Source organism: Panthera leo, chromosome A3 (assembly GCF_018350215.1).
Source record: "Panthera leo isolate Ple1 chromosome A3, P.leo_Ple1_pat1.1, whole genome shotgun sequence".
Lineage (NCBI taxonomy): Eukaryota > Metazoa > Chordata > Mammalia > Carnivora > Felidae > Panthera > Panthera leo.
In genome coordinates, this window is record NC_056681.1 from 39,216,745 (window position 1) to 39,243,087 (window position 26,343).

Below are 26,343 nucleotides of genomic sequence, written 5' to 3' on the forward strand. Positions count from 1 at the left end.
TGCAGTATTTTGATGGCTTCCTATCTCATACTTAGGTCTTTCATCCATTTTGAATATATTTTTGTGTATGGTGTGAGAAAGTGGTCCAGTTTCATTCTTCTGCATGTTGCTGTCCTGTTCTCCCAGCACCATTTGCTAAAGAGATTGTCTTTTCTCCATTGGATACTCTTTCCTGCTTTGTAGAAGATTAGTTGGCCATATGTTTGTGGATCCATTTCTGGGTTCTCAATTCTATTTTTTGATCTATGTGCCTGTTTTTGTGCCAATACCATACTGTCTTGATGATTACAGCTTTGTAATACATCTTAAAGTCTGGAATTGTGATGACTTAAAAGGAATTTTTTGTTTTGTTTTTTATTTAAAGAGTAGGGATAGAATTGATAAAAGTTGCGTTATTTGACATCGGATAGTTAGGGACAAGTTCTCTGATAAAATTTGAATAGACCCCTATGTGGGTAAGAAGGGAACAGTTAATCCTACAAACACTGCAGGAAAGAGACTTCTGGCAGAGTGATAAGTAAAAGCAAAGGCCCTGAGGAGGAGCACACTGTTGTCAAGTAAGTAAGATGGAGTAGCTGTAGCAGAATGGGGGAGGTGGTAGTAAATAAGGCAGAGGCAGCTCTGAGGCCACCATCATGATTGTGAATTGTGTTCTGTGTGAAGGAGAGACTTTGGAGGTTCTGAGTGGAAGAGTGATACTGACTGACTTAAATTGCAAAAGAGTCACCCTGGCTGCTATATAGAGAATATCATACATTGGGGAAAGGGTGGGAAGAGGGAAGTTCCTGAGCATTGATGGTGGCAGTAAAGAAGATGGTAGGGTGACAGTGGATGATTTCTGAAGGTATTTCAGAAGTATTACTGACAGAATTTTCTGTTGAAGGATTTATAATGTACATTTTAGTTTTCAAACAGCAAATGCAATGGAAGTCTGTTTTTAAACTCCAAGTTTAAAGTATGTGCTTTGCAAGTATTTTTAAACTCCTAATGGCCATTAAGGACCAGCCATAGCTCTCAATCAGAGTGACACGGTGTTCCAAAATGCCTTACCTCGCCCTCCTGTCTCTTCACTTCCCTGTCTCCTGAAGATTCATGGCTGCATGAGTTTTTCTTAAGCATCTGTTTGATTATATCACTGCCCAACTCAGAAACCCTCAGTTCCCAGCAACAACAGTATAAAATCAAACGTATTTGGACAGAATCTAAGATTCTTCACAGTCTAGCCTAAAAATGTCATAGTAACCTTACTTCTTATTACTCCCACGCCTACATGGACATCCACAACGGCCAAACTCTTCTACCCTCTGTTCCCCAAATAGAAGGGCTTCTTTCCTACTCTCTCGCCCTTGCTCATTCAGTTTTCATTGCTCCCTCTTTCTTATTTTCCAAATATCACTCCTTGCTCTCAGGCCTACCTCAAATTCCTTCTCCTCAAAGCTCTCCCATTTCACTCTGGCCCACAGTGATTTCCCTTTCCTCTGACTTTCTGGTGTTTTCCCCTCTTGGTTAGCAGTAGCTCACTGCTCTATGGTCTCTACAGCTGAGATCATTCTATGGCATACATTTCATGTTTTATCTACTCAATTAATTATAGATGCTTTATAAACCTTTTTGTATATTTCTCATCTCAAGTAGAATGCCTTGAGGAAATGGGATCCTAATGAATGTATGGATTTATTTGGGGGAAATCATTTGTTTTCTTAATGCATAGGAAAGGTAGAAGCATCCTCTCTTAAGAGAAATTAAACCATCTGTGGGCTTGGAGGAGTGAAGGTTTGAATTTATCTTGCTATACATTTAACCCTAATTTATTTGTGGCTAGATCATGGTTTTTGTGGCTAGACACATTTCCAAAGTAGGATCTAGTCCTATGACACTTGCCTGAAAGCAAAAACAAACACACAAAAACAGTACTGGGATGCAGAACACATTTTTAATAGCTTCCTGTTTAAAAGAATAAGCTGTCTGCTAAGGCTAGAGGCTTGACTTAAAGGTTTTTACATCGTATTGTTTGGATGATAATTAACAAGTTTTACTTTTAAAACAACACACAAGTTTACTTTTTTAAACACAAGAAACGTTGATAACTTGTTAATATATGAACAGATAACTTATTCACAATTGTTCATAATTAATCATACTCCAAAATAAATATGTTACAGATTTTAAAAATTTCATTTACATTTCCTTCTAAGTATTTTCTGTTCACCAGTAATTAGCTGTGTCCAACTGTGGGCAAGTTAATTAATGCCTTTGTGACTCAGTTTACAATAAATATAAATAGTAAATGTAAAATGGGAGTAATAATATTGCCTACCTCACTGGATTGATGTAAGGATCATACAAGTTAATATATGTGAAAAGCCTTATACATAGTAAATACTCAATATATATTATCTATTATTATATTGACTATATATGTCCTCTGTAAATAAATGTTATTTTCTGTTTCATATTCTAAACTACTAGGATCCAGGTACTTTGGCTATTTAATTTGCTTTGTTCATCAATGAACTATGAGGTCTTCAGCTTGGGAAATCAGTAAACATTATTTAGTTTTGTGAAATATAGTTTTTTATATCCTAAGCAGAATATCTAAAAACCTTTATACTAGCAGAAAATACTCTTATTCTATATATTTTCTGGCCTAATTTCACCTAAGGGCAGTGAACAGCAATTTTAGCATATACTAGGATCCCACTGCTGCCAGAGATGTATTTGATGCTGAATATAAGTTAGACCCCTAATTTTCAACAACAGCAATATGACTAGTGTTAATGGGGCTTTCATAGCCTCCTCAAATAGTTTCTGGGAGGCAGTAGGTATGAAATAATCAAGTAATGAATCAACCTTGTTCTTTTTTTAAAATTTTTTTTATATTTATTTATTTTTGAGACAGAGAGAGACAGAACATGAATGGGGGAAGGTCAGAGAGAGAGGGAGACACAGAATTTGAAACAGGCTCCGAGCTCTGAGCTGTCAGCACAGAGCCCGACGCGTGGCTCAAACTCACGGACCGCGAGATCATGACCTGAGCCGAAGTCAGACGCTCAACCAACTGAGCCACCCAGACGCCCCTCAACCTTGTTCTTTAAGAGCTATAATAATCAGTGATTCATTTGTTCAATGCATTTATGCTGGGCATTCATAAGGAATTGAAGATAGAGTGGCAGATAAGACAGGGGATTCTGATCTTATGGAGCTTCCATTTGTCTGTGAGAAGACAATAGCCAGTAAACAAGTGAACAAGTTAGTGTCAGGTGTGAATATATGTTATGAAAAGATTAAGATAAGGAGATGTAAAGAGTGAAATGCAGGATGAAGAGGGGTTGGTGAGCTAATTTAGATTGGATGCTCAAGAAAAGCCTCAATGAAGAGGTGACTTTGGAGCCAAGAATTTAGTTACAAGAAAGCAGCCCTGCATAGTTATAGGGGCAGAGCATTTCAGGCAGAGGGAACAGCAAGTATCAATGCTCTAACATGGGAACAAACTTGTATGGTCTAGGATTAAGGCTGAAGTAGCTGGATGAGTATTAGCTAGGGGAGAATTGTAAAAGACAAAAGGGGTCACATCATATAGGGATATGGTAAGGGGTTAGCATTTTATTCAAAAGATAAGAGGAAGACACCAGAGGGTTTTAAGTGACATGTTCTGATTTATATTTTAGAAAGAAAGGACATTCTGGATGACATGTAAGGAGCAGACTGCACAGGATTAAGAGTGGGAGCAAGAAGCACAGTTCAGAGACTACTGTAGTCAACTAGGTGAAGGGATGATGAGATTCGAAGTGTAGAAGCAACGGAGATAGACTGGGCAAACTTAGGATACATTTTGGAAGTAGTGCAGCTGGAGATTAGATATGGACTGGATGTAGGGATAAGAGAAAGGACAAAGTCAAAGATAACTTCTTTGGTGAGACTGGTTGAGTGGATGAAGAGTCTAGTTGCAAGGATGAAGAAGAATGGGGAGCAGAGGTGAATTTTGGAGGAGAGAATCAGTTTCACTCCACCCAGACACATAACTGTATATGTGGTAATGTTTCCAAATTGTGTGACTATATATAAAAACCAAATACGTTTGTTTGTTTGTCTCAGAGGAATAAGTGCGAGCCATGTTTGCTATGGAATGAAAAGAGAGTATCATTCCTTGCAAAAGGGCGATAGGTGTGACGTTAAAGGACTGGCGGGTAAGGATTCTTTGCCTACCAATCAATGACTTACTTTTCCCTAGGGCTCAACAAGGGCATTTCTTGCTTTACTTAACTATCTTTGTCCCTTTTTCTTTTCTGGCTCACATGCCCCAAAACAGTCACTGTTCCTTGTCACTGTGTAATACTCTAAATTCTGCTGAAAAACTTCTCTGTATAAAGAGCATGTGAAAGATAAGAGCTATTGAAAACATCAGTGAGAACAACAGTAATGGCAATCCCAGATGAGCTCAGCACCTCCTCCTTAGTGGCCCTTGTTGAGGTAAATGAATGAGGTGCTACAGGGTTGTGGCAGAGAGAGCAACACAGGCTGCTGTCTCTGGTTTGGCAAGAGGGAGGAACTAGATTTCCACTTTCTCCACTACATATAGATGTGGATTCCATATCCTATGTGTAGACCACTATATTTCCAAAGACTATGAACATTAGTGCTCCAGGCATTATCAGAGAAAACCCAAGTTATGGAGAAAGCCAGGAGAAAGAAAAAAAGAAGAGTTTTCCTATAAGAAAACTAGGTTTCTCTAGGTCATTGGTTCTGAGTATGGTCTCTGGGACAGCAGTATCAGCATCACGTGGGAATCTGTTAGAAATGTAAATTCTCAGACCCACTCAAGGTCTACAGAATCAGAAACTCTGAGGGTAAAGCCCAGCAACGTGGTTTAACAAGTCCTTCAGGTGATTCTGATACATGCTAAAGTTTGGGAACCCTTACCCTGGGTAAATGAAGAAGGTAGTCAGACAAATTAAAATGGAATTAAAATACAGAAATAAAATAGTACAAAAATTTGTATCACTCATCAGATAGTGAAGATATTTACACATATTGCAAATATTCACACTGATGTTGTTTGGATTATGGTTTTAATCAGCAATTTAAGGTGTATCAGATTAGTCAAGCTTTGTAGGCCATCTTAAATAAATGTATATAATATTTGAAAAAAAGGGACTGTCACTTTTGAACTTGAAAATCTCACTGTTTTAGTAGTTTTTTCCCCTTAAAGTAAGATGTTATTTATGAGATGCTTATATTTAAGTAAATATGTTTTTAGTGATGGTTTTAGTGTCTTTCATTTTTCCCAAAGTATTTTCAGTTAAGGATATAAAACAATCTTAGAATACTTTTTCCTAATATACCTAAAAATTAAAAAAAAGACAACAAAGCAAATATGACAATAGCCACCCTGAGTTAAGAGAATAGTTATCTCTTACAGAGAAGAAATAACTCATTCATCAGTGAAAACATTTCTTTTTCCTAGAAAAGACAATGCTAATTATTTTTTTTGTATTTGTACATCTACTTTCCAAAGTCACCAAATAACAATAATAGACAGCTATACAAGGATGACTTTTGAAATGTAGGAAAATGGCAAAGTAGAAAGTAAAAGGGGAAAATAAAATAGCATTAGTGATACTAATGATATGGTGCTAGCATAACACCTCTGTTAATTGATAAATGCATTATAAGGGTAGCTTTCTGAAATTAAGAGATGATCAAGAACTAGTACACACTGGAATATTTATATTCTGCATTTTTACCTGCAAGGAGCAGAAAATTATATTTCAACCCATAGCCATATTAAGTATTCATGGTACACGTGATAAGTAAATTAAAATCAAAAGGAAACTCTAGAAAACTGTCTTTTTTGTTACTAGTTTCAGCATCTTTTTTTTTTCTAATAAATTTCACTAAAGTTATTGACAAATAGTTTATATTTTGTCTCTGATACAAATATTGCTCAACAATGACATTCTTGGGGTGCCTGCGTGGGTCAGTCAGTTAAGTATCTGACTCCTGATCTCAGCTAAGGTTATGATCTCTGGGTCCTGAGTTCAAGCCTGGCATTGGGCTCTGCCATGGGTGGGTGGAAGCCTACTTAAACAAACAAAAGAAATCAACCAAACAATGACATTCTTTCATTTACAAACATTTATCAAGCACTTATTATATTTTAAAGATTAATTAAGGCTTTGAGATATAAGTGAAAAAGTGAAGTGTCTGTATTCATGGGGGTGCCCATGGGTGGCTCAGTTGGTTAAGTCTCTTGATTTTGGCTCAGGTCATGATCTCCAGGTTGGTGAGATTGAGCTCTGCATAGGGCTCTGCCCCGACAGCATGGAGCCTGCCTCAGATTCGCACTTTCCCTTTCTCTCTTCCCCTCCCCCACTCATGTGTGCAGGCACTTATGTGCGCTCATTCTCTCTCTCAAAACAAATAAACTTAAAAAAAAAAGCCTGTATTCATGGAGCTCAGTTCCCAGAAGTAAGTCAAATATGAACAATTACATAAATACATAATGACATGTGGTGATAAAACATATGAAATTTCAAAAGAAATTTCAATTAAAAAGTGATGGAGTATGCTCTTTTAGAAAGGTGTTTAGGAAAAATTTTGTTTATGTAGAAGAATGAAACTACACCACTTTCTTATACCATACACGAAAATAAACTCAAAATGGATGAAAGGCCTAAATGTGAGACAGGAAACCATCAAAACCCTAGAATAGAAAGCAGGTAACAACCTCTTTGACTTCAGCTGCAGCAATTTCTTGCTTGACACATCTCCAAAGGCAAGGGAATTAAAAGCAAAAATGAGCTATTGGGACCTCATCAAGATAAAAACCTTCTGCACTGCAAAGGAAACAATTGACAAAACTAAAAGGCAAATGATGGAATGGGAAAAGATATTTGCAAATAACATATCAGATAAAGGGTTAGTATCCAAAATCTATAAAAGAACTTACCAAACTCAACACTTGAAAAACAAATAACCCAGTGAAGAAATGGGAAGACATGAATAGACACTTTTCCAAAGAAGACACCCAGATGGCCGACAGAAACATGGAAGGATGCTCAATGTCACTCATCATCAGGGAAATACAAATCAAAACTACAATGAGATAGCACCTGACACTGGTCAGAGTGGCTAAAATTAACAACTCAGGAAACAACATATGCTGGCGAGGATGTGGAGAAATGGGAACCCTCCTGCACTGTTGGTGGGAATGCAAACTGGTGCAGCCACTCTGGGAAACAGTGTGGAGATTCCTCAAAAAATTAAAAATAGAATGACCCAGCAATAGCACTACTAGGAATTTATTCAAAGGATACAGGAGTGCTGATGCATAGGGCACATGTACCCCAATGTTTATAGCAGTGCTTTTAACAATAGCCAAATTATGGAAAGAGCCTAAATGTCCATCAACTGACAAATGGATAAAGAAGATGTAGTTTACATATAGAATGGCATACTACTTGGCAATGAGAAAGAATGAAATAATGCCATGAGACATGGATGGAACTGGAAGCTATTATGCTAAGTGAAATAAGTCAGTCAGAGAAAGACAGATATCATATGTGGATCTTGAGAAACCTAACAGAAGACCGTAGGGGAAGGGAAGGGGAAAAAAATAGTTACAAACAGAGAGGGAAGGAGGCAAACCATAAGAGACTCTTAAATACAGAGAACAATCTAAGGGTTGATGGGGGGGAGGGGAAAATGGGTGACGGGCATGAGGAGGGCACTTGTTGGGATGAGCATTGGGTGTTGTATGTAAGCAATGAACCACGGAAATCCACCCCAAAAACCAAGAGCACACTTTACACATTGTATGTTAGTCAATTTGATAATAAATCATATTTCAAAAAAGGATGTTTTTACACCTTTAACTATAAAAAAAATAAATCGGTTATGTCTTAAATTAAAAAAAAGTTTAAAAAAATTTTTTTTGTTTATTTTTTTGAGGGAGAAAGATGAGCAGATACCTGAACGAAGTATGAATTGAGGGCAACAAGCCATTGATTACCTGGCAGATCATCCCAGGTAGAGAGAAGAGTAGGCCCTGTGGTAGGGACAGGTAGGTAGGTAGTTACTTGAGTCTCTAACTAGTAACTAGAATCTCTAGTATACTAGAGTATACTAAACATACTATGGAGGCCAAGATGGCTGGAATGGAGTACATAATGGGTAGAGTGGTCAGAACTTAGATAAAGAGCAAAGAACAGGTCATACAGAGCCCTGAAGGGCATGGTAAAGACTTTGACTTTATTTGATGTATAATGGGACACATAATTTGAGATGAAAAGACTGCAGTAGGGTAAGAATGTAGGCAGAACCAGGGATTTGACCATGGAGTCTAAATAGGTGATGTTGGTGCCTGGTGGTAAAGTAGTTAAGTGATTAGAATAAGGATATATTTTAAAGACCACAGTAGCTGTGTTGTTGGGTCTGAAAGAAGTGGAGAGTGACTTTAATCATTTGGTGAATGAAGCAGCCATTTACTGGTATGAGAGGTGCCAGGGGAGGAACAGGTTTGGGGTTGAGAAAAATCAACATGTCAACTGTCAGATGCCTTTTAGACGTCTCAGTAGAGATTTCTAAGCCACATTCAGGCAATCTGCATCTGGAGTTGACGCAGTGTAGATGTATAGATGTTGGTGAAAGAGTGGGTGAAAGGATGTAAAATCACTCTTAATACTCTTATTTTTTCAAGGAGAAAAAGAAAAACAGCAAAGTCATTGGCTGAGAGTGAGGGATGGATATGTTGGATTTTGGGAAGACAGGAGAAAATATGAAACAGTAGCCTTAGAAATGGGGGATAATTAATTTGACAAGGGAGATGTTAAGGTTTACAGAGAAACACATGCCTACTTGAGGTTTGTGGTCAGGAAATTAACATGAGAATGGTTGTGTTGATTTCCAGCCACATTTCAGCTACCAGGTGCAAGGACTGAGTGGTGGATAACTGCATTCAGTCAGGGTTGAGGTTTTACCACTAAATTGGATGGAGTGCAAGAAGGGTAACTAAATGGAAGGTCTATACGAGGCAGTGATTTTACAAGACCTTCAAACCCTTATCTATAATTCCCAAATTAAAAAATATTTGAAAACCCAAAGCTTTTTAAATAGTCTGGTGATGACAATCAGTTGGTAGGAAAACCTGTCTGGATCTGACATGAAGTTATTTATGTTGTTTATTTACTTCTTTTAATGTGGATATTCATATGTTTTACTGCATGAATAGTAATATGTTTTAAACAATATATTTCCTCAGTCTCTGTTGGAAGTCTCCTATAATCTATGATATGTATGTCTGTGTATGTAGTAGTATATTTCCACAATTAAAAAAAACAACAACCCTGAATTCTGCCTCACTCTTGCAATAAATTGAAGAGGAGAGAACAATTCCCAACTCATTCTATGAGGCCAGTATTACACTGATACCAAAGCAAGACAAGGACACTACACCAATATTCTTGATGAATACCGATGTAAAAATCTTTGATAAAATACTAGCAAATACAACTCAATGGTACATTTAAGGATTATATAATATGACCAAGTAGGATTTATTCCTGGAATGTAAGGATGCTTCATCATACAAAAATCTATTATATAATATACCACATTAACAGACTGCAGGGGAAAAAAACCCCATGTGATCATGTCAATTAATGCAGAGAAAGTATTTGACAAAATTCAACACCCTTTCATGATCAAATAACTCACAAACTAGGAATGGATAGACACTACCTAAAAATAACAAAACCATATATAAAAAAATCCATAGCTATTAACATATTCAACAGTTAAAGACTGAAAGCTTTGCCTCTAATATTAGGAACAAGGCAAGGATGCAACTCCACCACTGCTATTCAGCATACTACCAGAAGTCCTAGCCAGAACAATTAGACAAGAAAAAGAAATAAAAAGCATCTAAATTAGAAAGGAGAAGTAACATTATCTCTGCTTACAGATGACATGATCTTATATGTAGAAAACTCTAAAGCTTCCACAAAATATTGCTACAATGCATAAAGTTAGCAAAGTTGGAAGATAAATCAACACACAAAAGTCAGTTGCATTTGTATATACTAACAATGAACAATCCTAAAAGAAAATCAAGGAAACAGTTCCATTTATAACAGCATCAGAAAAAAAAATAAAGTCGTTAGAAATAAACTTACCCAAGGAGGCAAAAGGCATACATTGAAAACTACATGATTTTGCTAAAAGAAATTAAAGAAGATAAAAATAACTAGAAAGACATCATGTGTTTACAAAGTGGAAGTCTCAATATTGTTAAACTGTTAATACTACCCCAAATGATAACAGATTCAATGCAATCCCTATCAAAATATCAGTGGCTTTATTTTTTTTTTTCAGAAATAGAAAAATTCCTCCCAAATTCATTTGGAACCTGAGGAACTTTGAATAGCCAAAACAATCTTAAGAGATAACACCAATGTTGTATGTCTCACATTTCTTAGTATCAAAATGTTTTATAAGCTACAGTAATCAAGACAGTGTAGTAATGGCACAAAGACAGATGTGAAATAGAGCAAAAAACTAGGAAGTAACTCTCCCATATTGTAGTCAAATAGTCTTCAACCAGGATGTCAAGACCACTCAGTGGGGGAAAGGACAGTCTTTTCAGCAAATTTGGCTGGGAAAATTTGATATCCACATACAAAAGAATGAAGTATACTACACACACAAGCTAACTCAAAATAAATTAAAGACCTAAATGTAAGACATGAAACTATAAAGTTTCCTAGAAGAAAACATAGGGAAAAGCTTTATGTTATTGGTTTGGTGATGATTTCTTGGATATGACACCAAAAGTGTAGGCAAAAAAAGTAAAAATAGATAAGGTAAATTGGACTACATCAAAATGTAAAGTTTTTCTATTTAAAGGGCACTGTCAACAGAGTGAAAAGGCAACACATGGAAGGGAGAAAATATTGGCAAATTATATACCTGGTAAGTGGTCAATATCTAGAATATATAAAGAACACCTACCACTCAACAATACAAAATGAAATGATTCTATTTAAAAATGGGCAAAAGGCTTGAATAAACATTTCCTCAAAGATGATGACCAATAAGCATATGAAAATATGCTCAAAATCACTAACCATTAGGGAAATGCAAATCAAAACCACAATGAGATACTACCTCATACCCATTAGGATGGTTACTATAAAAAAAGAAAACCAACAACCCAGCAACATAGAAAATAACAAGTGTTGGTTACAACATGGAGAAATTAGAATGCTTATGTACTTATACCTTTCTACCCAAAAGAACTGAAAGCAGGATATCAGCATGGTTGTACACCCATGTTCATAGCAGCATTATTCACAATAGCCAAAAGTTGTAAGCAACCCAGTGTCCATCAATGGATAAATGGATAAATGAAGTGTGGCATATACATACGATGGAAAATTATTAAGCTTCAAAAAGGAAGAAAATTCTGACACATGCTACATGAGGACAAACCTTTAGGACATTATTCCAAGTGAAATAGCCCAGTCACGAAAGACAAATACTGTATGACTCTACTTATATGAGGTACCTAGAGTAATCAAATTCATAGACAAAAAAACTATAATGGTGGTTGCCAGGGGCTGAGAGAAGTGGAGAGTTTTTCTTTTATGGCTATAGAGTTTCAGTTTTGCAAGATGAAAGAGTTCTGGAGACTGGTTGTACAACAACGTGGATGCACTAACACTAACAAACTGTACACTTAAAAATGGTTACGAGGGTAAATTTTACATACATTTTACCACAATTAAAGAAACCCAAAAAAAAAAAAAAACCTCTTGAGTTCTGAAACACATTTGTTCCCAAGGTGTTGAAAAAGGAACTGTGCTCCTGTAGCTTAGTCCTCAACTCTAAGCTAAGTAAGAAGGCAAATGAAGATGTGAATGGAATGATAAGCAGTGAAAGAGGCACATGGATTTGAGGTCCTGGTGGGATTACAGCATTCATGGAGTAACTTGGAAAGCACCAGAGGTCTTCAGAGACTTGGAAGCTTAACCATTTAATTTGGAAAAGACAGTCCAGGTTATGACCATGAGAGTAGAGAGAGGGTGCAGTTATTGGAGCAAAAACAACCCCTAAATAATGGGACTGAGAAGCTAGAATTCATGGATACAGAAATATTCAAAACTTGGAGAGAACTACAAGCTACTTCTCTGTCCTCATCTCCTATTTCTCCCAGTGAAATGTAGCAATAAGGAAAGGGAACGATATTTACCATCCCAACTAAGACCAATATAATTGTGTTGCGGGAGAAAAAGCTTGAGAGGCCTGCAGGGGAAGTTCTCAGGAGAAAACTAGATTTCAGTTACAATGAAGGTAAAAGTAACATTTGGAGGAGAATGACCCCAAGATAGGTGATCAGAAAGAAAGAAAGAGTCTAGGGAATGGAGAATCCACCCATTTTAAAACCAAAGTCTTCGGGAGATGGTAGTAGTATATTAATTATCTCTGTAAACCCTTACTGTACATGCCACATGCAAAGCATTGCACTAGAAAAGATTTAGTGAACTGAAATTACTTTACTCTGGCTGTATTGTAGCATGTGTGTAAGGAGCTTTGCATTAGAGAGATTTAAAGTCCTTGTTATTTTCACTTCTGCTGTCTGTGCTCTATGAGGCTGGTATTAAGGAAATTAAAACAAAACAAAACAAAACAAAACACAGATACTCCATTGGAAGTGGGTGAGATATACAAATAGTCTACCCTGGCATGTTTTCTCATCTTTGACATCAAGACATTGATTTTGTTTTTTCAATATTTTGAAATCTTTTAGTAGAGTTTATGTCTTTTTTGCTTGACTATACAAGGGTAGAGCTGGGGTCCTTTCTATTTTTACTATGTATGCCTCAACTACTAATGCTGGCATTGGGGAGGATACTTATGGGCCTGATAAACATCCTTGGTCTCCAGAAACTCCTTAATTACAAAGGGCACTTTCATTTGTTATTGGGCAGGCACTGCATATCACAAGATATCAAGAGCCCACAAGGGAAAGTCAGATGACCTGAGGAATTGGTGTCTTTTTACTTTCCACCTGCCTAAGGACAAACTGTGAGCTTATGCCAAGGTCACTTCTATTTCTGCAGATAATAATCCCACTGCTGATTATGGGATGTTTTGGTTATGGTAATGGGGAGGAGCTAAATTTGGAGGAATTTAGAAAATGTTACGATGTAGAGAGGAATTTTTAATTTATATAAACATTTTTTCAAACTTTCCTCCTTTAATCAAGATTTAAGATTTATTCATTTATTCAATAAACATTTATTTAATGCCTGCTATGTGCCAGGCACTGTTCTAGTTGCTGGGATAATAGCAGTGAACAATATAGACAAAACACCCTGCTCCCATGGAATTTATATTCTAGTGGAGGGAGAATAAGAACAAACATAGCAAAATATGAGGTTACACAGTGATAATTCTGAGAGGGAAGATGTAGCAGGGAAGGGAGACAGAAGGTGTTGTGATGGGGCTTGCAATTTTAAATAGTGTGATTGCAAATGTACAGAATAGTCAGGGAAGGACCCTCTGAAAAGATGACATCTGAGCAAAGACCCGAAGAAGGTGAGGGCAAGGAGCCACATGGTTATCTGAGTTCCAGGATGTTCTAGGCAGAAAGAGCAGAAAGGTGGGTCCATGGCTAGGAGTTTCTGAGGAATAGCACAGAGCCCAGTGTGTTCAGAATGATGTAAAGAAGACAGTAGTAGGAGATGATGTGAGAGAAAAAATAGTGGGGCCAGACCACAGAGCCTAATAGGCAAGACACTGGTTTTACAGTGTGAGATGGGATGCCAAGAAAGGGTTTCAAGTAAAGGAGCAACTTAAAAGGAGTTACATTTATAGGATTATGTTGGTTGCTGGACTGAGAATAGACTGAAAATGTTGAATCCCCTACTTCCAGATGTCAGAAGAAATCATGACATTAATAAAGTTTAATAAGCATCTGTGACCATAAGCCAGACTGGTCTCTGTCTTTTTGTCTTAATATTTAGGACCTCAGACAAGTCCTAAGAGAAGGCTCAGGAAGTCTTATCTTCTCACTGTAGAATGAATAAATATTTGTTGAGTGAATAAACAAAAAACATTGAGAATGAAAAAAAAAAAGAACAGAAACAACAGCTAATAATTACTTGGTTAAGAAATTCTGAGCATGCTGAGTAAATACTACTTATAGTGCCTACAGCCTAAATTTTGTACTGGAGAAATATAATGGTTTAGCAAAATAACTACCTGTGTGGTGACATTTCTTTCCTTTTGCTTTTTATTATGCTTTTCTGCTTCGATATCTGCAATATACAAAACATTTTTATAAAATTAAAAATATTTTCTTTTAAAAAATATCAATAAATAATTCTTTTCTTAGAAAAGTTTATTTATTTTGAGAGAGAGGGAGAGAGTGTGTATGAGTGGGAAGGGCAGAGAGAGAAGGAGAGAGAGCCCCAACACAGGGCTCGATCTCATGAACTGTGAGATCATGACCTGAGCTGAAACCAAGAGTCAGATGCTTAACCAACTGAACCACCCAGGTGCCCCTAAAATTTCATTAAATAATTTCTTACTGAAAAGATTTCTAGATAACTTTTATAACTCTAAGAATAATAGTGGAAAATAATTTAAATTTAAAGTTACCAGCATTGTGGTACAAAATAATTCCTTCACTGATAATTTTTAAAGATATAACTTTCCACCAGAGACAATCAAAATACTTTAATCAACATCCTGAAATTGAGTTAATATAAAAGAGTTAGACAAATAATAGACTAATCACAAAGCAGAAAACTTTCTGAGCTAGAACTTAATTAAAATGTGTCCATGTAAGTAAATGTCATCTATTAATAAAGAATATTAAAACATAGAAGGAATACAATCTTTTATATACTTACATATGCATTCATATGTCAGAGATACTAAATATTAATATAGTTGAATGATATAAATATCTGAGAAATGTAGCCTAGTATGATTATATCAGGCTTTGAAATCTGAGAAAATAATTTTCACAAGCATTTTTAACAAATCTTTTTTATAAAGAATAGAATATATATACACCATATAGAATACATATATAGTCCTTGGTATATTTCATTTTTGCTTATACTTGAAGTTTCTGAACTTACCGCTTCAGAAAAATAAGTCTTTGAAAACCTGATATAACAGGGTATCACATAATGGCCTGTCTACTACATTAGTAAGACTGATAATTTTCAATTACTAAAAAAATTATTTGATGCATTGTAAAAATGACCCTACATATTTCTTGAAGTATGTGATACATTCACTTTATAGACTGAAGAATTTGACTCAAGACAAATATGGATAGTCGGAATTTTATTTTTCCAAAAGTTGTGAGCTTGTACTTTTTAGAGCAGATTATGAATGTTCTAATGTTATCTCTGACATTGTATTTATTAATTTGATATGTTTTATTCTTTCTCTCACTGATGAACTTTAGTATTTGATCTCAAAAATCTGTCTTTTCTGTTTATAAGACAGACCTTGTAGAAACTGGTTCCAGGTTGTTCAGTATTTAGTCCTCTGTCAAACTGGAGAAACAATTGGAAAATTCTCAATAAATATTCAACAACTTCATGGTGAAACATGGAAAATTTTTAAAGAAATATATTTCACCAAATTATATACATTAGATACATTAGGATTGCTCTTCAGGTTCAGGGTGTAAAATAAATTATGCCAAAATAAGAATGTTATTATAAATTAAACTTCCTTTATCCCAATGTTGCCAAGTGATCATTTTGGGGCCACGGATACTCATTATCAGGCAACATAGCATCATGGTCCACCATATGGGCTTTGAGTTGAACAGGCCTGTATGCCAGTCCTGATTTCAAATCAATTTAAGTAATTTGTTATGGTAATCTAATAAAATAATCTATGTAAAGTATTTAGCATATACTTAATACATATTCAGTACATATATATATTCAGTCACATATATAATTATGACTATTATAAAAAGACCTACTTCCTTAAAGGATTGAAGATGCTTTCAAAATAATAATATACGTGAATTAGTACTTTAAAAGGACCACAGAAAATAAAACATTAATAGAGACTTAATATGTTATCAGATTTTATTAATGCTGTGCCTATAATGTGACTTTTCTCTCAATTAGGGTATTTTCTTCAAAACAAATTACTTATGGGGTGCCTGGGTGGCTCAGTCGGTTGAGTGTCCAACTTTGGCTCAGGTCATGATCTTACAGCTTGTGAGTTTGAGTCCCGCGTCGGGCCCTGTGCTAACAGCTCAGAGCCTGGAGCCTGCTTCGGATTCTGTGTCTCCCTCTCTCTGCCCCTAACCCACTCGCATTCTGTCTCTGTCTCTCTTAAAAATAAATAAACATTAAAAACATTTAATAAAAAACCCCAAATTACTTAGCCTAACTATATTTGTGTATTAGAAATCAGACAACGTGACTGATTATAGCTACAGTAAATATGGAACAATTTTTTTTTAAATTTTTTTTTTTTAATGTTTATTTATTTTTGAGACAGAGAGAGACAGAGCATGAACAGGGGAGGGTCAGAGAGAGAGGGCGACACAGAATCTGAAACAGGCTCCAGGCTCTGAGCTGTCAGCACAGAGCCCGACGCGGGGCTCGAACTCACGGACCGCGAGATCATGACCTGAGCCGAAGCCGGTCGCCCAACCGACTGAGTCACCCAGGCGCCCCAATATGGAACAATTTTTAATCTCCATTATCATGACTAGAAAAAGTAAACTGGGAAAAGCAATGTGATTTGATCTATTCCCATTGTTATATTCCCCAAGGTACACAGAATAAAATTAGAGTTAGGATGCACAGAATATACAGACATAGAACAAGAAGTACAAAGTGTCATGTGTATTAGAGCAAGAGGAGAAAATTATGGATATTAAGTGGAATAACGTTTGTATTATACACTGGACCAGAAAATCAAGCTGTCAGTGGTCACATATTAACATGAAAATTACAGGGCTAAAAGCAATTATCAAAGGTAGGATAAGTATAGATAAAAATGTGGATAAAAGAATTAGTGAGATGGGAGGAGGTGTAAGAATCTAACTGAAGGAACAAACTATTTAATAGCTTAAAAGATAAAATGAACATAAAGGTAGCTGGTCATTATTTCCAGCATAAGATGCACAACAACAAAAATATGTTTCTTTTCTAAATTTCAGGCTTTTAGGTTTTCACCTAAAGAAAACAAAGTTTTGATGGGCTACTGGGGAACAAATGCTGCTACAAACAATATCTTTCACAAAACTTTCTAGCAGGTTTTTACATATCAATTGGGGAACATTGGTGATTGCTGGAGACCTGTCCCACTGTTTCATCACTTCCCTCTATCTGAATACTGACATCGGAGGGCAGAACCAGGAGCCCACAGGGTGTTGCCAAGAGCCAAGGAAAATAATAGAGAGTAGTCCAGGGCCTTCATCAAGGAACACTGCCTACCCCTGGGGCAGAGAAACCTGCCAACATGCGCACCTGGCTGGATTTCCAAATTGCCATGGACCAGTGGCTGTTGTACATATCTCATTCCCCCATCCTTTTTTTTTTTTTAAATGTTTATTTATTTTTGAGAGACAGAGACAGAGTATGAGCAAGGGAGGGGCAGAGAGAGAGAGAGAGAGAGAGAGAGAGAGAGAGAGAATCTAAAGCAGGCTCCAGGCTCTGAGCTGTCAACACTGAGCCCAAGGGGGGCTCAAATTTGTGAACTCTGAGATCATAACCTGAGCCGAAGTCGGACGCTTAACCAACAGCCACCCAGGTGCCCCTCATTCCCCCTTTAATTTCTATTTTTACTATTTTTTAAAGTTTTATTTATTTAAGTAATCTCTGCACCCAACATGGGGCTCAAACTCATAACCCTGAGATCAAGATTGCATGCTTCTCCAACTGTGCCAGCCAGGCACCCCTCATTCCCCTTTTTTAGACAGCAGTGTCTAGTGTAGCATAGTTTTGGCATAGTTGTAGCACAGAGAATTATGAGAAACAATAAATCATTGTTACTTGAAACCACTAAGTTTTGGGTTGTTATGCAGCAGTTGATGACTGAAAGCTGTCTGTTTCTTCAGCCTACTAGGACTCCTTGCATAGAATTCTCAATTCTCAAAAGCTACATTAGACCAATAAATAATGCCCAAATAAAAAATATATAATATACTCCTAGTATTGAGAAAAGGATTAGAAGAAAATAATATCCAGGGATATTTATTGTCTTGATCAAAATTCTTTTCAGATCCACTTTCTCACAAAAGGCTTGATATACATTAACTCCTGGTTTTATCATTTATTTGCCCAACATGGCCAATGTCCTTTCTTTCCAAGACATGGTTTATCTTCCTTTTAATGGACACTGATTAACGTGACTAAGATTCTGAAAAAGAAAAAAAAAAAAAAAAGAAAGAAAGAAAAGAAAAAGAAACCACCACCACAACAACCAAAAAACTCCCCAAAACACACAAAAAAACACCTCTGTACTCTATGAGGGAATCTGCCTGGGAAGTTATAGGCAAATAAAATGTTTGCTGGTTTGTGCAGACAACTTTGGACAACATTAGTTCCAACAAATGGAACTAAACAGAAGTATTTTATTGATTCTACTGTCCTAGTTCTCTAAAATGGTGCTTCATGCCTTAGCTTCTTTGACCATTACATGTAATAATAGTATAAAAAATACTAACTATTGGTTCTTTTCTGACCTTTCTTTCAGACTCTGTGTCGTACACTGGCTTCTGTGACTTTAAACTATCCTGGATATCCTTTTTCCTTTCAAACCCCTATTTTAGATATCCTCTTTGGTTTTATATCTGCTAATGACTGCGTATTTCTCAATGCCAGTCCTCACCTCTTCTCTTTGGCATGACCTAAGAGTTGAGCTGGGTTAGCAAGGACTTTGGAGTGGACAGATGCGGAGTGCAGAAGGTCAGGAACTACAAAAGGATAATACACTGATTCCAGAACAGGCAGCCACTTAAGAAGTAAAAGCCTGGGAATTAAACTAATGACTGGAAAGCAGAATAACACAAGTCATAGGAAAATCCACAGAAGGAATCCAGGATGGCAGAGGTGAGACAAGTGATAAGAGACAAACCTGGCAACAAGGATGGTTCCAAAACCTGGGACTAGTCACATGGGAGCAGGTGAAACCAGGGACAGCAGTGCGTAGATGTGTCTAAGTCACCAGAAATAGGTACACAACTGGGGAGATGTAGGAGTAAGAAGAGTGAGGGTTTGTACCTACAAACATCCAGAGAAAATTTCTGTCAAAGGGATTTCTGTAGGGGTGAGTTTTCAGTTTCCTGTGGAAAGCCTAGCATAAATCAGACCCTCATCATTTCATGACTACATTCTTACAACAGCCTCCTAACAGATTTAATCATGATTGCTCTAATTTTAATCCAATTTACATCTACCCTCAGAATAATTTTCCTTGAGTACTGTTTCCAGCAAGGCACACATCTGCTTAAAAACCCACAAGTCCCTGTAGCTTACTGTATAAACACTAACTCCCTATGTTGACTTCCAGTTTCCTCTAGTCAGATTTAACTCCACATTTACAAGTATTTTTTAAATACAAATAATCTGTTCCACTAGCTCCTGACTACTATTTGAAAGTTTTCTGCTTCACTTTCTGTAAATTTAACAATTCCTATTGAATGGACTAAAAGTTATCTATTAAAAATTCAAAAAATACCAGATATAATTTTAGGTCATTTATTATTTTTGGTTTGTGAGATACTTAGTTTTGGACATCATCAACACTGATGTTCAGAAATAACATTTCATTATCTCCTTACTTAGCCATGTGACCTTGGATAAGTTATTTAACTGCTCTGAGCTTCAGTACTATACCTATCTCTGGAGTAGATATGAAGACAGAGTAGAATTATTATTATTATTTTTTAAGTGTCCCAATTTATTTACTTATTTAATATAATTTATTGTCAAATTGGTTTCCATACAACACCCAGTGCTCATCCCAATAAGCGCCCTCCTCAATGCCAATCACCCACTTTCCTCTCTCCCCCATCCCCCATCAACCCTCAGTTTGTTCAAGACAGAGAACTAAAGTGTAGTGTTTGGTGTTTATTAAATACACGGTAGCTGAATAATAAATGTCAGTTCCTCTCTCTTCTCCAAAGGCCTACCTTTTTTTAAATACATACATACATACATACATACATACATATATATATGTATATAATTTATTGTCAAATTAGTTAACATACAGTGTGTAAAGTGTGCTCTTGGTTTTGGGGGTAGGTTCCTATGGTTCATTGCTTACATATAACACCCAGTGCTCATCACGACAAGTGTCCTCCTCATGCCCATCCCATTTTCCCCTCCCCCCCACCTCCCCATCAATTCTCAGTTTGTTCTCTGTATTTAAGAGTCTCTTATGGTTTGCCTCCCTCCCTCTCTGTAACTATTTTTCCCCCTTCTCTTCCCCCATGGTCTTCTGTTAAGTTTCTCAAGATGCACATAAGAGTGAAACATATGATATCTGTCTTTCTCTGACTTATTTCACTTAGCATAATACCTTCCAGTTCCATCCACATTGCTGCAAATGGCATGATTTCATTCTTTCTCATTGCCAAGTAGTATTCCATTGTATATAAAAACCACATCTTCTTTATCCATTCGTCGGTTGATGGACATTCAGGCTCTTTCTATAATTTGGCTATTGTTGAAAGTGCTGCTATAAACATTGGGGTACAAGTGCCCCTATGAATCAGCACTCCTGTATCCTTTGGCTAAATTCCTAGTAGTGCTATTGGGTCATAGGGTAGTTCTATTTTTAATTTCTTGAGGAATCTCCACACTGTTTTCCAGAGTGGCTGCACCAGTTTGCATTCCCACCAATAGTGCAAGAGGGTTTCCATTTCTCCACATCCTCGCCAGCATCTGTTGTTTCTTGGGTTGTTAATTTTATCCAAAGGCCTACCTTTTAAAAGCAAATGTTATCAACATCTGTGAGAAAATCACTTCCCTTACTGAAATAAAATTAAGAAACTATATAGGGTAAACACTGGGAGAAGAATCTCCTACTGGATTTTACCTTCTCTTTGGCTTTTTCTCACGTAGCCACTGCAAACACCTTTCCCTTCAAACTCCTTTCCTGTGGTTACTCTTACCACATCTAAAACACATTGGAATTTTCAAAATAGAGTTAATAATCCCAAGGAAGAACAACAAAAATGTAAAAGGCATGGACAGAGTCCAGTATACATTGGCAGATCTCTGGTTCTATAATACCTCAACTGAATTCTCCCTGATTCTATCTCATTCCTTTTTCTGGAAGAATTTCTGGCATTCCCAGAAAAGCCACTCTAACTTATACTTCCACACATGGCATATCAGGATATGAATCTTTCCTCAACCTAACCAACACTTATTTTTGCAAATATATTGGGATAAACTGATATTTCATTGTTAATTTCCATTTGCAGATTACCAGCAAGATCACATTCAGGGGCATTTGTATTTTCCTCTCCAAGGAACAGACTGTTAGATATTTTCCCCATCTTTTTATTAAGCTTTTTAAGAAAATATCTTTAGGAGTCTTAAAATATATTCTGGATATTATTTGATTGGTGTTTATGTTATAGATATATTTTTAAGTCTGTTAGTAGCCTTTTAACTATTTATAGTATCCTTTGCAGCACAGTTGTTTTAAATTCAAATGCAGTCAAAACTATCAATCTTTTCTTCACCTATAACCTTTGTGTAACGTGTGTGTATGTGTGCATGCACGCGTGTCTTGTTCAAGGCCTTACTAATCACTTGAATGTACATTTTCCTGCATTCCCTTCAGCCATTTTTATAGTTTTCCATATTCCTGTTTATGTTTCTGATCAATCTGGAATCAGTTTGTTTTGACTGGCATGAAGTGGAACCTGGCTTTTACTAATGAATAGACAATTTGACAATAACATTCATTACAGTCCATCTTTTATCCATTGTACTGAGAAACCTTCTTTTGGTAAGAATTTCTCATTTGTACATTGTTTCATTTTTAAACTCTCTGCTCTATTTTCTTGATGTATTTGCCTATTATTCTGGTAATACACTATTTACTGTAGTTTATAATTGCATACTTCACTATTTGGTTGAGCAAGAACTTCTCTGTGGAGATACAAGTGCACATATGCACACATACCCTTGTTCCTCTTTTAAAAACTTGTCTTGGGAATTTTAGTATATATTTCCTCATTTCCTCTCTAAAATTTTTTTTTTAACGTTTATTTATTTTTGAGACAGAGAGAGACACAGCATGAACGGGGGAGGGGCAGAGAGAGAGGGAGACACAGAATCAGAAGCAAGCTCCAGGCTCTGAGCTGTCAGCACAGAGCCCGACGCGGGGCTCGAACTCGCGGACCGCGAGATCATGACCTGAGCCGAAGTCGGACGCTTAACCGACTGAGCCACCCAGGCGCCCCAAATTTCCTCTCTAGATGAATATTATAATAAGGTTGTCAGATTCATTTAAAAAATGTATTGATATTTTCACTGGGATTGCACTGGATTTACCTGTTAATTTACAAAGACCTGGCATATTTATAATACTGAGATTCATTTAGGTGTATAGACTTGATTTATTCAGTTTTCTGTTTAATGCTCTTCAGAAAATTTTCATTTTTATTACTCATATATGCCTTGTCTAATTTTTATTAAATTTATTCCCAGCTATTTTTAAACTTCTGTCACTCTTGTGAAAGGGACTTCCCCCCCCCCCCCCAAGTTTTAATTTAAATTCCAGTTAGTTAGCATACAGTGTAATATTAGTCTGAGGTGTAGAATTTAGCTATTCATCGCTTACATACAACACCCAGTGCTCATCACAACAAGTGCCCTCTTTAATAGCCATCGCCCATTTATCCATCCCACCACCTACCTCCCCTCCAGTAACCCTCAGTTTGTTCTCTATAGTTGAGAGTTTGTTTACTGTTTTGCTTCTTTGCCCCCCTGCCCTGCCCCATGTTCATCTATTTTGTTTCTTAAATTCCACATGTGTGAAATCATATGGTATTTTCTTTCTCTGTCTGACTTATTTCTCTTAGCATAATACTCCCTAGATCCATCCACATTGTTGCAAATAGCAAGAGTTCATTATTTTTTATGGCTGAGGAATATTCCATTATACACACACACATGCACACACACACGTATATGTATATACAACTTCTTTATCCATTCATCAGTTGGCGGGCATTTGGGCTCTTTCCATAATTTGGCTATTGTTGATAATGCTGCTATAAACATTGGGTGCATGTATACCTTTGAATCAGTATTTGAATCCCTTGGGTAAATACCTAGTAATGCAATTTCTGGCAATTTCTGGATGGTAGGGTAGTTCTATTTTTAACTTATTGAGGAACCTCCATACTGTTTTCCAGAGTGGCTACACCAGTTTGCATTCCAACCAATGGTGTAAGAGGGTTTGCCTTGTGAAAGAGATTTTTAAAAATGAATTTGATTGTTATATTTTTTAAAATTAAAACGAACATTTACTAAGCTGTATCATGTCTGAAAGGTTTCTTTGGTTACCATTGATTTTTAGCGTTCCTCTTAAATTCATGCTTTATTTTCCTGGAGCACATCTTCTAGTCAATATTTCAGCTAGGATTTGTGGGTGATAAATTTTCTGAATCCATTCATGTATGAACATGTCTTATTTTGCCATTACACTTTACAGTTTGTCAGGTTATGTAATTCTAGATGCAAAATCATTTTACCTCAGTACTTAGAAAATATTTCTCCAGTATCTTTTTGTACCCAATGCTACTAATGAATTTGAAGTCAACATGCTGCTTTTCACCTTGTAAATAATGTATTTTTTCTCTTTAGAATCTTTACAGGGGCGCCTGGGTGGCTCAGTCGGTTAAGTGTCTGACTTCAGCTCAGATCACGATCCGTGATCCGCGGTCCGTGAGTTCGAGCCCCGCGTAGGGCTCTGGGCTGATGGCTCAGAGCCTGGAGCCTACTTCCGATTCTGTGTCTCCCTCTCTCTCTGCCCCTCCCCTGTTCATGCTCTGTCTCTCTCTGTCTCAAAAATAAAAACGTTAAAAAAATTTTTAAAAAAAGAAGCTTTACAATGTTCTGATTATCCATAAAGTACTAAACATTTACCATTATTTTCTAGGAGTGGGTCTTTTCTCAATCTTCCTCCTTGGCACTCAGTGGAACTTAATCTAAAAACTCTAAAAAAGGTCTTTTTAAGATCCGGGGAATTTTATTTAATTTCTTTATTTCTTCCTCTCAGTTCTTCTATTTTCTCTTTTTGGAGATCCCATTATGTGAATTTGTAACTTTTAGATGGATCCTCCATGTTCTTGAACCTTTATTTCATACACATCATCTCTTTTGTCCATTTTCATTGTGCTTATAAGAGAATTTCTCAGTTTCATTTTTGAGCTTCTGGGTTGCTATTCAGCTCTGTCAATTTTGGCATTCAGCCTTGAGGTTTTTATTTTTATTATCATATATTTCAATACCAAAATAGCTCATCTTTTTTCTTTCATTAAGGCATGTTCTTCTTTCATGGATACAATATCATCTCTAAATTTCATGATAATCATTTTAATGTTCTGAAGACTGCAACGATTTCCTCTACTTGTTCTGTTTCCTCAGGTACTATAGTGTGTGTGTGTAGGCTGATGCTTTTATGTGGTTACTTTTCCTCATGTTGGACTTGGATTTTCCCTCTTAACCTGTCTCTGAATGCTATAACAATCACCTCAGCCTGCCACCAGTTACCTTATGGGTGTTGGAGGAGATGCTATCAGGATGTGTCAGACAGGACCTAGTCATCTGGGAATAGGTGTTCCCTCAGTATCATTAGCCATTTGCAGCAGACATTACATCACTGCCAAAATGCCATCCCAAACCTCATGCTTTGTCTCCTTGTATACTGAATTATTTTTACTATATACTGAAAACTTTATCTCAGTGGATTGAGACCTAAAATGAAGTTGCTTTCCAATGGGGAGAACATGAATTTGATTTTGCCAGGTGCCTAGGGCAGTACAAGTACAGGACAATCTTAGATTGAGTTCTAGGCTCAGGGTGCCTGGGATTACCCAAGCTGTAAATCTCCAATGGAGCTGGGCTGTGACCATAACTTCTCAGGAATGTATTTTTTTTCCTCTTACTTTACTCTGTGTTTTGCTAAGTGTCAAGTTTCTGCAGACCCCTGGACTTGGGAGGGGTGGGTTTACTTCTGGTCTGCCCTTATCACAAGAGTACAGTACTTTATGGTCCTTGGTGGATGTTGAAAAGGTCTCCTATTAGACTCCTCACCTTGGAAAGATCCTGAGAATCAGATTCTGTTCTCCTTGCTTTGTGAGGCCACAAAAACCAAAGGCCACATTTGCCTGGCTCAGGATAACAGCAGCTTTGATGTTCAGGTGCAGGACTGGGACCAAGGTGAGGCAAGTCCCGGCCCTGCTGAGGTGCTCTTGTGCTTACTTCTCTTGATTTTAGCAATTCCTTAGATTTTTTTATCTGGTAGTTCTTTACCATCTTCTCAACTCTGATGCATTTAAGAAGCTTGTATATTTTACGCACAACTTTTTTTTCAGTGGGATGGTTGGACCAAATAGCCTAGTCACCTAGCCTTTCATTACTAGAAATGAAAATTCTGCTGTCTCCTTTGCATACGGAGGTGGTGGTCATGAGGAGGGTAGGAGTCAGACTGCTAGGCTGCAGCTGCTATTGTTTCCAACCAACAATCCTCTCTTTTTGCCCCAAGGATCCTTTCCTTTTTCCTGAACCCACTTGTATGTCATTTCTAACCATATTCTCTTTTGTACATTTTTGGGTAAAAGTTTCTACTTTTAATCCATTCTATCTCTTATTTTGTCTTTTAGGTTATTCATAATTTCTTTTTCATTAAGGGCATTCCTACTTGTTTTCCAGAGACTATGAATTGTTTTCGAAGACTATGTTCTATCAGGGAAGCTTCAGGGTGTACACTTTTTCCAAAGTGAGAATATTCTCTTCAAGGACAGCACTGTAATCTTGGTGCTACCTCTGTGAGGCAGACTTACAGAAGTCTTAAGAAACCGGTTTTTCTTGTCTACTCTATCTCATTGGTTGATGAACTACAGAAATAAAATTCGATGGCTACAGTAAATAAATTTCAGATGCCAGTAAAATATAAAATCAGTGAAAAATGATTAAATGCCACTGTTAGAGTTTATATAATCACCATCCTGCCAGAACAACTGGTTGAAAAGCAAGTAACTCAATCAGTCACCTAGCTGTTTGTTCTATACAGCAGCAAACGTATGTATACTACATT

At 36.7% G+C, this 26,343-nt stretch overlaps 1 protein-coding gene across 5 annotated transcripts in view; it reads right to left on the bottom strand.

Moving 5' to 3' along the window:
- The window catches only part of SEL1L2 (SEL1L2 adaptor subunit of ERAD E3 ligase), a 123,257-nt gene that overhangs the window by 82,666 nt on the left and 14,248 nt on the right, over nucleotides 1–26,343 (bottom strand). For 4 of the 5 annotated variants that reach the window (XM_042931643.1, XM_042931642.1, XM_042931641.1 and 1 more), the window contains exon 2: nucleotides 14,263–14,318. Coding sequence is in view for 3 of the 5 variants with exons in the window: in XM_042931642.1 (XP_042787576.1) it covers nucleotides 14,263–14,318 (56 nt within the window). In the remaining 2 variants the exon portion in view is untranslated. Of the gene's footprint in view, nucleotides 1–14,262; nucleotides 14,319–19,131; nucleotides 19,151–26,343 lie in introns of those variants that run through there. The other variant, XM_042931644.1, reaches the window with a different exon arrangement.